The sequence below is a fragment of the Camelus dromedarius genome, chromosome 7 (assembly GCF_036321535.1).
Source record: "Camelus dromedarius isolate mCamDro1 chromosome 7, mCamDro1.pat, whole genome shotgun sequence".
In the NCBI taxonomy this organism is placed as follows: domain Eukaryota; kingdom Metazoa; phylum Chordata; class Mammalia; order Artiodactyla; family Camelidae; genus Camelus; species Camelus dromedarius.
Genome location: NC_087442.1, coordinates 83004459 through 83017110, shown reverse-complemented (window position 1 = coordinate 83017110; position 12652 = coordinate 83004459). Strand labels below are relative to the sequence as shown.

At 45.9% G+C, this 12652-nt stretch overlaps 1 protein-coding gene across 5 annotated transcripts in view; it reads right to left on the bottom strand.

Moving 5' to 3' along the window:
- HECW1 (HECT, C2 and WW domain containing E3 ubiquitin protein ligase 1) overlaps window positions 1-12652 on the bottom strand; it is a 321611-nt gene that overhangs the window by 71031 nt on the left and 237928 nt on the right. For all 5 annotated transcript variants that reach the window (XM_064487726.1, XM_031454627.2, XM_031454628.2 and 2 more), the window contains 3 exons: window positions 10439-10589; window positions 4024-4157; window positions 1970-2091 (listed from right to left, as the gene is read on the bottom strand). In XM_064487726.1, the coding sequence (XP_064343796.1) occupies window positions 1970-2091; window positions 4024-4157; window positions 10439-10589 (407 nt within the window). The remainder of the gene's footprint in view (window positions 1-1969; window positions 2092-4023; window positions 4158-10438; window positions 10590-12652) is intronic.

Sequence of the window (12652 nt, the reverse complement as noted above, 5' to 3'; positions counted from 1 at the left end):
CCACCACAAACATATATGGACCTGTTTGCCATCCTGAATCCACCTGCTGCTCCTGCAGCCTAGGACACTGTCAACCTTCCTGCATCTCAAAGCTCCCCTCCTCCATCCTCCCTCTCCTGTCTCCCCCCTCCCTCTGCCTCAGCCTCTGGAGTCCCCCCTCTGCCTCTCTGAGCATCGCTGCCCCCTCTCCTCCCTGGTTCCTCCTCTGACTGCACAGGTCCACCCTGGCTCCTCTCATCTGTCTATACAACAGGGAGTCAGGTCCCCTGGGGATTTCAGGCTGGACTTCAGAGGTCTACCACTCCTCTGAGCCCTGTGCAAAAAACTTATGTGTGTGGAGGGATTGGAGGCTGAGAAGAAACGAAAGTTTCAGGCATTTTTTCATTGTTCCAAATAATAATTTTATGCCACCAAGGGCTGGTGTGTGTGGATAAAGAAAAGGCTGCTGGCAGTCAGAGCAGGCCAGGGCAGGGGCTTGTTCTGTCCCAGGGCCATCTGGTGCTTGGAGCTGAGGGCATCACTCTCTGGCATCCTTGTTCCCCTTTGTGACTCAACCCTGCACCACTGGGCAGCTGCTCTAGGTCTAACCATCAGATGTCCCAGAGGCTTCTCAAATATAACTGGTCTCCTCCTCTGCCTCCCACAGCCTCCATCCCTCATCAAACTCCTGCACCTGCTTAGTGGGGCACCACCACCTACCTCAGGGGCCCTACTCAGAGAGGACTCAGACTTTCGTGAATCCTCATTGTCCGTGCCCCCTCAATCACAGTGTCCCAAAGCATGACTGATTCCACCCAGAACTCTCTGCTGAGCCGAGCGAGTCCTTCTTTCCCTGCTCTCAGCCCCTTCCTTAGGGCAGCCTTTCCTCACCTCTCACTTGAGCCTCTAGTCTTAGCCCTCCTCACTCTCTCTCCTGCACTTCTGCCAGAGAAAATGATGTCTCAAACATGCCGATCATGTGACGCTGATGCCTGAGATGGCTGCTGGTTCCTGTCGCCCACAAAGTAGAGCCAGGCTTCTTTCCATGATGTAGCAGGCAATTTGCTCATTCTCCATCTCCTCTTCCCAGCTCTGCCTGTCACCACACTCCAGGCCCACTGGCCCATCACAGCTGCATCCTCTCCCCCACCACGCCTGGACCATCCGCCCCGCCCACTTTCAACCTCCCAGACTCCATTCAGCAGCTGCCTCCTTGGGACTGCTCCCTGGGGTTCCAGAGCACACCCGTGTTCCCAGAGTATCTTGTTCCTCCCTGAGGTCAGGCCCTGTCCTGTCATATTAGACTCGTCTTTTTGCACATCTCTTGTTCCACAAAACGGGAGTTGGGGGGTGGGGGGAATCCTGGCTGTTCAGACATCGCCCTAATCTGTCCTTATGACTTTATTTAGCGCCTAGATCTGTGCCTGAACCACAGGAAATGTTTGTTAACTGAAAGAAATAATGACTCCAGTATTAGGTCATTGCTGTCTTGATAAAATATCAAAAAGGAAAGAAAAAAAACTACCAGTGTAAAAATCACATCAAAGCTACCTTAAGCAGGCTATTTGAAAAAACTGATTATATGAAAAGGAAACCTAGTTATTTATCTATTTACAAATCTCTTTCATGGAAGTGATTTTATCAAACGATTCAGGCTGAAGGGACTCTGTCAACTTCATCCTCTTGTTCCTTTAAAATTGTGAAAATACATGTTTGTTTCCAAATCACTTGCACCGACATGAACACACGTGAAGCCAACAGAAACCAAAGAAGCAACAGCATTTCCAAATCCAGCTTTTCTCCCTATTGGGAGGCTCCCAGAGAGCGAAAAAAGAAGAGTGGTTTTACTCATCTTTTTTCTTTTCTTGGTTTTTTTTCCTTGCCTGGGTTATAATGTTATCCTCTTTAACCTATCAAATGACTTTGCAGAGCTGTGTTTGGGGTCTTGCCAGAAGCCGGGCCCGGCCCCCTCTGCATGCGGGACACTCACATAATTGGCGTGCAGCACAGTGAAGAACTCGGGGTTGGTGATGAACTTGACCGCCGGGGACTGCAGCAGCAAGGTGATTTTTTGTGAGTTCACTGGAGAAAGCGACCCATCTCGCCTCAGATCTGGAAAAAGTGAAGCAAAGCCACTGAAGGCATTGGGGAAAAGATTGTTTCCAATAGAGTACTTCTCTGTCCACGCCAGCAACACACAAGCCTTCACCCGCAGAGCAGGAGCGGACGGTTGTTTTGAACAGTGATCTAAGCGGGTGTCACAGTGACCTGAGCGGGTGTCACACGCAGTGATTGGGTCAGGTGTCCTATCTTTGTATCAGTTATGAATCATTATTTCCTAGGAGTGCTCTTGTATAACTTGTTAGGCTCAGTCCTGAGCATCACGTCCCTTTGATCTCAATGACTTTTTTCGTACTTTCTTTACAATTGTTGACCACGGTTGTGATAGACTGTTTGCAGAAAGGGCCACAATTCCCCTCCTCCCTGAATCCCCAACAATATGGTCCTCGGTAGCATTTCCTTATTGAACAAAGCTGGCTTTGTGCTTTGCTTAACAGAATCTGTCAGGGGTTCTGAGCTAGGATGTTGAGTGGCCTGTGTGTCCCCACTCTTTCTCCCTCATCACACAGGCTGTGGCCTGTGCAAGATGAGAAGCCATGGGGAGCAGGGACAAGCCCCCCCGGCTGAGGGCACCTCAGTCCAGCCAGCCTGCGGCCGATTCCACAGCTGTCCAAGGATGCTTGTGGGAACCCAGCAGAGCTCGGCTCAAACTGCCTACCCTCAGAACTGGGGGACAAATGCAGGGCTGTGAGCCTAAGCTGTTAAGCTTTGGGATGCTTTGTTATGCAGCAAATGCCAGCAGATCCAACACCAAACCCAGAAATAAATTTTCTGTGTCTTTAATACTTCACCGCTCTAACTCCTTCTCTCTCAGAGGTCAAATAAAGAACTTGATAACAGAAAACCTAAACTAGTCAGTTTAGTTAGCACAACTAGTAAAGTGAAAAAACAGAGGCAATTAAAATGGTTGGTGGATCTGTGTCTTTGGAAGCACATGCCTGCTGCTCAGACTGTTCTACAGCTGTCAATCGGCCACCATTAACCCAGTTGAAAAAGAAACTGTATTGTTAGGATGTCACTGTGATAATATAAGGCCACTACAGGTAGAAAAAGCAGAAGCCAGTCTCTTCAAAGAAAACAAACTTATGGTTACCCAAGAGGGACAGGGGAGAGGAGGGATAAATGAGGAGTTTGGGATTAAAAGATACACACCACTATATATCAAACAGGGAACTATGTTCAATATCTTGTAGTAACCTATAATGGAAAAGAATCTGAAAAAAATAAATATATATATGACTGAATCACTTTGCTGTACACTTGAAACTAACAAACATTGTTAATCAACTACACTTCAATAATAATAATAATAAAAGAAGCATCCAGTTTCTTCTGCTTTTTGAATATTCTCATTGGAATTTGACTCAGGCAGATTCAAAGAAATGAACACCAGACCCTCGTGGATGCGGATGGTATCTGGTACCAACACCCCCAGGTGAGACGTAACCGTAAGCCGGCCGGAAAACCTCTTTTCTCCCTGGTTCCTCCCTCAGCGGGGATTGTATCTGAGTCAAAATGCAAACAAAGTATTATTCCTACTGTTGTCACGTGGCTCCTTGGAAGGAGACCGTGAATTCTTATTGCATGTTTTATTTATAAGTGGAAACAATCCTTAGGACACCAACAAATCAATGTCCTCAACAAGAAATGATTAAGCCACCAACACACTGACCTTGATGCATGGGTACTGAAACTTTTCACAAGTTCTCTGCGCCGTGAATCTGTTTCTCCTTTACATCCCTGGTGGGAAACCTCTGTCCATTTTACCCTGTGGGTGCTAAGCCTCTTTGGGACCTCGCGCACCCCATTGCTCTCTTCACCCCAGGGTGCGTGCCGCCTCCGAGGGGCAGGGTGTGGGGCTCCCACACTCAGTCAACACAGCCACTGGAGGTCAGCCCTGAAACCTGACCCCTCTTGCCATACCTAAGGTCGACTGAGAAGATTCAGCCTCAGAGTCACTCCCACCACCTCCTCCTGCTGGGACTTGCTCACAACTCTGACCGCCAGGATCTTCTTCGGGCCTCTCTGTAGCGATGGTTCGCTGGATGTTTTGATACCTTTGCGGCAGAAAATGGAAAGACAGGCGTTAACTTTGGTCTGTTGGCTTCTTGGGGGCTAAGGCTCTGAATCAGCTAAGTGGGGAAATCTGCAATGAATTGTTTTGGACGTCAAGAAGTGTCAGGAAAGAACCATTCAAAATCCCAACAACATAACCCAAGACAATCAGCAAGACAGGTATCTCTGGATGCTGTGGCTTCTTTTTGTTTTGTAAGCTGACTTAAAAAAAAAAATCAACACACACACACACACATCTACACAAAAACCAATCATAAAAAGTCTCTGCCCTGCATTAAACGAAATTGGTCTATGTCTAAAATAACGGTGTGGGACGGAACTTAAAATGCTATGGCAAGGATATCAAATCACCTCTGCTTGTTTGTGGTAAGTCTACAAACTAGAACAACAGTCTCACTCACTTGTTATTTGACAGGGAACTGACAGGACTGGCAGGGGTCATGCAAAGATTACACTAAAAACACACTGGCAGACAAGTAAATGTTTTCTGCTTATCTGAAGGTTCATTTGATTTTTCTTCCCAAGTTAGGGCATTAGTCAGTGGGTCAGCCGATCAGTCCTCTCACCAGGTACTTACTAAATATTTGCTAACTCTTCCCACGTGTCCGGGTTCTGTGCTGGACTTGCAGATCAGAGAGAAGTCTAGGATGGGATCTTGCCCTCTGAACACTCACGGACAGGATGGAACAAAGAAGGGAGAGGCACGTACACCGTGGTGACTCTAGCGATGTGAACAAGCTGCCCTGGGTGTGTAAGAGGTGTGAACACAGACGAGCAAACACTGGAGGCACACATGTTCTCAAGGGAGAGTATGGACTTGCCGGGGAGCTCGCAGGGAAGGAAGACAGAGAAAAGAACGTGTGTAAGACTTCAGCTTGGAGAACTTTGAGAAGTCTGAGAACCAAACTCCTCTTTAAGGTCAAGGAAAGAGGGCACTGGTACAGAAGATCTTGTCTGTGTAAGAGTGTGTCCCCGTGGCCCGACCTTGGATTGTACCCAGCTATTCACTGCTACCTGGACTCACCCTCCTTTTCCTATTCACGCCCCTTCCTCCACCCTCACATCTCTTCCGTGAGCACTAGCCCCACATAGCCACGTTCCCCTGGCTGCTGTCACTTGTGTGACCTCAAGGACTTCCAAGGCAACCTGCCCAAATCCACACGGGAGTCTTCCCGCCAATCTGCCCATCCTGCGCGCTCTTTATCCAGCACGTCCACCCACCTGCTGTAAGTCGAAACCCTGAACTTCACAGTCATCTGCTCCCTCTTCTTCAACCTCCATATCCAGTCAGGCCCCTAGTCCTATTGCGTCTACATCTAAGATTATTACAAATTCTGTCACTAAAGAGCTCTTGAATTCGGCCCCTTCTCTCATTGTTGCTGTGCTGGCGGGGGGAGCTGAACCCCCATCGTGGGCCTTAACAGGCTGGGGCGTCAGGCAAAGTCAAGGTCAGATGGGGAGAAGGATGGGAATTTTACACGGAGGTGGAGGTGCCGGTTCTCAGGTCTCCAGACCACTTGCAAGAGAATCATTCAGGTGACTGCTAGAATTACAGAAACTGGGGCAAAATTGCAATCTGCATAGATAACATCAAACTTAAAGAGAGCCCCAGACCAGCGATTCTCAGACAAAGGCATAGAAAATACTTTATAATATAATTATTGTCTATTATCTATAATGAAGTATTATCTACATCTATATTTGAGATTCACTGGTCTGGGGCTTTCTTTAAGTTTTATTTTATCTAAAGTGACTTAGCCACTCCCTTCTGACGCCTGCCAGAGGATAACTTTGCCTCCAGCAGTGACTGTGAGGCATTCCTGATAACGGCTCTTAGAAGAAAATGTGGAAGGAGGTAGGAGCAAGCAAAGAACCGTGGAGAGAAACATGTGTATTTATTTTCCCTCCACGGTAGGGAGGTTGGTGGGGAAGGTGCAGGCTGTCTGTCCGTGGTGCTCTCCCCGCTGGGACTCAGAGTGCAGCCATGGAGGGTGGGGGACAGAGTAGGCCAGTGAGAAGCTGCCTAAGCGTGTAACCTTGACCTGGGGGTGGACAACCTTGACCTGGGAGAGGACGACCTTGACCTGGTCTTCCAAAGACCAAGGAAGCCACTGTTGGAGGATTTCCCCCAAGTGGCTCAAGGCAGGTTGCATTTTCCAAAAATGGCTCAACAACATTTTTCATGAGGTCCCAGCCAACAGTCGACAGCCAACATCAACCCCCAGGTATGTGAGTCTCAGCTCAGCCACCGTCTGACTGCAACCCTGAGATACCCCAAGGGAAGGTGGACCTAAGTCAACAGCCCCAAATCCCAGGAGCTGGACCTCACCCCTGCCTGATATGCACAGAAGCAGGACACACAGTGGTTTGTGGAAGGTCCCCAGCAAGGGCAGGGCTGCAGCCTCAGAGGTTTTCTTTGCTTTAACAATGAGAGAGGGAGTCAGGGAGCTGGTTCTCTTCTATTTCATCAAGAATTAGCCTTCAGTAACCCCCTTCACAATTTTTTTCTTTTTGCAGCCAAACGTTAAATATTCATATAATATAGAGTTTATGGAAATACGGTAAGAATGTCAGCTGGAGTGTCGAGTTTGGAAACGGACACACAAACACGTGTGCACACACAGAAGAACACACACACACACACACACACACACACACACACACAACCAAACCAGAAAAAAAGACCTTTTCCAAAAGCAAAGCAAAGCAAAGCAAACCCAACTAAACCAAGCCCACACAAACAGACAATTCTCATGAGAGGAGTTAAAATTGGTAAAAAAAAAAAAAAAGCTCATAGAAATAGAATTTGACCCTCCCTCCCAGAAATGAAATGTAAGAAGCACCAAAATACCAGGAGTACCACTTAAGTCAGCAAAAACACACCAAAAGAGAAGACGGAAGGGAGGCTGCAGCTGTTGGCAGCGTGAACCCATGGAACCACCTTAGAGAACATTTAAGCATTGATGTCAAATTCGAAAACCACGTGGCTCTTCCTCGGCTGGCTCTTTTGGGAAGATAACCTTAAGGAAACTCTCTAAGATAATCCCAATATTTTATAGGCCCTGGGGATTTATCCAAAACAGTGATTAAAAGCAATAAACAAAACATCTAACAGTGTGGCAAATTAAGTGAACTAAATTACATCCGTTCATTGGAATACTATACAATCATTTAAGAGATAATCTTTTTAAAAATTAAAATTAGTTTTGTTTTGGGGGAGGTAATTACTTTTATTGAATTATTATTATTGTTGTTATTATATTTTTATTTAAAGGAGGTAGTGGGGATCGAACCCAGGACCTCATGCATGCTAAGCAAGCGTTCTACCACGGAGCTATACCCTCTGCTCAGTGATAATCTTAAGACTCTGTAGCAATATGAAAATTTTTATAAAGTAGTAAGAGAAAAATGAATATGAAACTATATGTTATCATTATAACTATACAAGGGCTGTGCCTATAGCACTTAAAGTTAGTTAAATTTTTTTTTTTTTAAAGCTAATTCTTGGGGAAGTAAGATTGTAAGGTCTTCTTTCTTCCTATTTAAAACTTCCATTTCTCAACGTTATCATAATTTTATCCAAATAGCTAAAAAATCAGACTTGAGTAGATGGTTTAAAATGAGAATGTACATTTGTATTTTTGGCTGGTTCAATAAATACTTGCGAAGGTTGAATTAGTTCGCGATATTCTGAAAGGAGAGGAATTAACTCGGGAGGCGGTCTTGGACTGAGTCCTGGTAAGCCCTGACCGCACACAGGCACTGGGAGGGGGGGGGACACAGAGGATGAGGCAAGAAGGTGAGGAGGGTACCAGGGGCTGGAGAGGAGGCGGCCACGGGCTTTGTGCGGAGGGATCTGGGAGGGGAGGTCGGGGTTCAGGGGCCACGTGATGTTCGGATTGGGCCTCGGAAGGATGGAGATGCGTGGTCGGTGGAAGGCAGGCAACGAGGGGCCTCTCTGCCGTGGGAGCCCGTGGTGAAGCCACAAGGACCACTTGGGGACACCACGCGCTCCTCCCTGCTCTCCACGTGCCACACTGTGTGCCTCTTGCCACAAACAAATTTTGCTTCTCACAACCCCCCTTATTAGGAGTCAAGGGAAACTTTTTCTTGCAACGCAGAAACATTTCCTAGGTTGTCGTGAAATAGCGTGATGGTTGTACATTTCTGCCTGTAACTGCAAGTTACTAAAAGAATGACCGTTGTGTGGGACCCCGTCTGCAGTGGATCAAGGACTGACAGCATCCTTTGTCGGACTGCCATTATCAGCCTAAATCACCGGAAAACTTGAAAGGCCTGAAAGCGATAGGTTAAAAGAAGTATTGAAGAGCCTGGATGCTTCTCTCAAGGGTAGCGGACCTCCCCTAGATAGATTTTCTTTTCCCAAGAAATATGCACATTCTCAAATCGCTGCATTCCCTTTCTTTTTATCTGTCCAGATGGAGGCAGCAAATACAGCTGCCCATTTGGCAAAGTCTGGCCTCAAAGTCCAGCAGTGGGGGGGGGGGGGCACAGGATTTACACATCAAAGCCTGCACAACTTCTCTAGAGGCCTGGCTCAGGATGGATTTGACCTCATTTTTATACGATACAAGCTGAGCGCTGTGAACGTCCATGGATTTTAATGTCAGGGGCCAAGGTGTTTACTTCTGCTTCTGATTGACTGTTGAACAAGTTCAGCTTAGCTGTCGGGCAAGACAGACGTCGAGGCTATTTCTGCCTGTGGCGTCTCAACAAGGTCTCTACGGAGAGTGAGCCTTGCTGTGTCCCCTGCATTTGCAGTTGGAGTGTTGTTGCAATTACCATGAAAGGGCTCTGCCAGGGATCTTGGCACGTTTGTATCTAACAAAACTGGGTTATCATGAAGTCCTTCCTTGTAATAAGTTTTCTTTCCATGGGAGTGACTGTAAAGAAATACACTGCCGATGAAAATACTTCACAGTTCTCACGAATGACTTAAACACTCAGCTACTGATGGGGGAAAAAATGGAAAGCCAGTGTCTTCCAATGCACAAGCCATGAGAGAATCCTGGTGATTTTCACCTAAAGCATCCTCCTCTGTGGACAATAGTAACCAATTTTCTGTTTCTGTGTATTTTTAACAGGATTAAATTGTCCACATTTTTTTTTTTTTCTGGAGGATACAGTTAACCTTCAAGGGACATCTGTTACCAATAGCGGTGTGCCCCAAACACAGTTATTTCTTCTTTTTCAGTCCCTCTCTGCCTTTCTTTTTTATTTCACACTAACAAGATGGCACATGGGTACAATCAAAGCTGAGCCTTCAGCCTGCATTCCTGGCGACTAAAAGTATCCCAAAGCCACCACGCTGGCCTTAAAGAATCAAGAGGTTGGATGTGACACTCATATTCGCTTACAGCATGGAGAGATGCTATTTTGGGTTTCACGTGCAGGTCGAAAACAAAATGACATCTTTACCTACTTCCTAAAAATGAGTAAGGGGTCTAATGTTAGACAAAACAATTCTCAAAAAGTGTTTTTAAACATTTCTTTTTCTCTGGATTTTTTTTTTTAAAGACGTTAAACTTCTTTTTTTGGCTGGGGAGGTAATTAGGTTTATTTATTTACTAATGGAGGTACTGGGGATTGAACCCAGGACCTCATGCATGCCAAGAAGTCACTCTCCCACTGAGCTATACCCTCCCCACTAAACATTTCTCTTTCTATCATGAAAGCTTTTTAAGAATTCATATTTTGGAGTAGATAGTGACTGTGGGACCAGGGTAGGCATGGAATGGAGCAATTTATAAGACAGCCTTTTCCCCAGGTAGCTTTTAGTATTCTGTTAAACCCATCCTTGGAATGTCCTCAACTGCTTGGGTTCTGAACCCGTTTGAAAATCTTATGACAGATATGGAAGAGTCTGGCAGACAAAGTGTGCATCCGTGTATAATTGTGCACAGTTTCTGGAGGGTTCCTGGAACACTGACACCCTCAGTGAATACCTGGGTGAGGCGTGCCCCACGGGCCCTCGGCTAACAACACCTGTTTCCCAGCCTGGACCATCAGGAGGTACACAGGATGCCCCATCTTTAAATGACACTCGGGCTTAGCTTGTCTCCTGCCGCCAAAATTCTAAGTCTAGCTTTCCAAGTGCTGAGCGTGAATGGGTTTCTTAAGATACGTAATTGCTTTGCATTTTCCTCGTGCAGCCTGAGCAGAAAAGCCTGAGAGGGGGCTTCCTTGGCGGCCCTTCTCCTTTCACGGGTTTACAGGGGCTCACTGCATGCTGGTCACCAACCGCCGGTTGAGTTGCTCCATCTGCTGGACGGACCCGGATCTCCGCATCCCGTCGGGGGTGGCCGCTGCTGTGGGGCGCTGCCAGGTGGTCGTGCGGTTCACGTGGTCCACGTAAAAGACGCGCCCGTGGCTGTCAATGCGAGCTTCCCAGTCTAGCGTGTAATAAAAAGGCAAAACGAGAAATCAAGGCCAAACCACTGGTCCACGTGAAACAGACACCCTTTCCAGGTTCCGCAGGTAGAAAGAACTCACCGCTGGTTACTTGCTGAAGACCAGACACTGCCACTGCCCAGGGCACCTGCCTGACTCCTGAGGCATTGGCATGGCATGGCATGGGCATCCCAGAAAAGAGCCCCCGGGGCCAAGCGTATCTGCTGGGCCATTTTAAACAGTAACCATGGTTCCTCCACTATGACCTATGTTAAAATTCTAATAATTTCTAAAGAGAAAGTCTAATGTTTCATTTATTTCCTTCTTTAAAAAGTTCTATCCCGTCAATTTTCTCGGCTACTCGAATGGCAGCTGGAAGACTGGGAACCTCCTCCACGGAGGGCTGACACCGTGAGGCTGGAAAACCCTTTCTCTGCTAAATCTGATGGTGGATGACTGGTCAGGAGGGAATAACAGCTCTCGTACTAAAACCAGTTTGAGCTACAATTCTAGAAATCTCTCCGTGCAGCTTTGATGACGTCTGCCTGATACTGAGCGACCTTAACTGACTGCCATTCCTCCTAAGAAAGAGAATGGAAAGATTTGATACTTGGGGATTCAAAGCATCCTTTGATAAGTTGTGAATTCACAGTATATAGTCACCCACCCGTGGCTACCAGATCTCTCTTGACCAACAAAACAAAACCAATCACTACTTTTAACTAGCAGTTCAGCTTTTAAATCTCTCTTGGTTGCTCAATCACCAACCCAAACAGTAGGGGGAGCCCGAGGTAAAGACAAACTGCTTTGCTTCTCAAATTTCAACCACAGCAACAGAGTAAAAGGCGGGAGCATAGATGACACAGTACATGATACATGTAGGGGGCTGGGCTGGGGGGACAGGATGAAAAAGTCCTCAAAATGCGGAGAGCTGGGTCGTATGTACACATCTGAGAGGAGCAGTGTCTGCTGCATGGAAATGGGCAAAGCTTTTAGAGTCCACGTGTAAAAATGTGGTAGAAACACAGGTTCATGATAAAGTTATGCCGAAAAATGCATCAGACTGAAAAAGAAAAAGCAAAAATGACTGCAAACAAGGAAAACCATTCAGCCTTTTAAGTGAGAAAAGCCATAGCTTTTGGGAGTAGGTCAGATACTTAACAATTCTATTGAAACAGTATTGTCCAGGTAATGACATAGCAACTCTCGATTTTTTTTTTAATTAAAAATTCAATATATTTGGTGTATTTTTGGTTTGATATGTACATGATGGTTTATCTGTTTGTGAATATTATGGCTTTGTCTGACATCTTCTAGAGGAATTGCCAAATAATGCCCAATGAAAACTAAAATACCAGAAAACATCCAGTTCAGCTTACAGGACAGACTGAAGAAAAAGGGTAGTCAGAATGTATAAATATATTCTAGGAGATTCTGATTAAAATTGACCACTGGATAATCCAGCTGTCAACTGTTAGTTGTCAGTGTTAATTAGCTCATTGATGAAATTGTGTATTTGTGTAACTACAAGGAAATTAATCCTGATCGAAAAATGTTAAAATGTCAAATTCCCAAACTATAGCAACTGGGCAGTTTTTGCCTTGAGCCTAACTTGACTGTCATCCAACAACAACAAAAAAATGAGCATTAATCTTTGAAGAGTAGCTACTCTACTGAATTGAACAAACTCCTCTTAGCACTATGTCAGGTCCCGAGGACACACTGCTGAGTAACACACATCCCTGCCCTCCAGGCGCCCAGAGTAACGGAAGGATTTCCACAAAGACAAAGCTCCAGTCTCAGAGATTCTCCGAGGGATAAAAGCTCGAGTATGGTGCAGCGATAATAAAAATTTCTCCCTATGTGTTTCAGTATTTCCAAATCATTCGTGAAAAAGGATGGTGAGCCAAACAGACAGGCCTTTTTGTCAATACATTAAATACTTGGAATGTAGCATGCTAATGATAACTCTTATATATATTCAGAAAATAATAGCTAAGCATAACTGGTGATTCTAAGTGTGTTTTCTGGATGTCTTTGTCAAGAATTTACTTTCACCTACCGT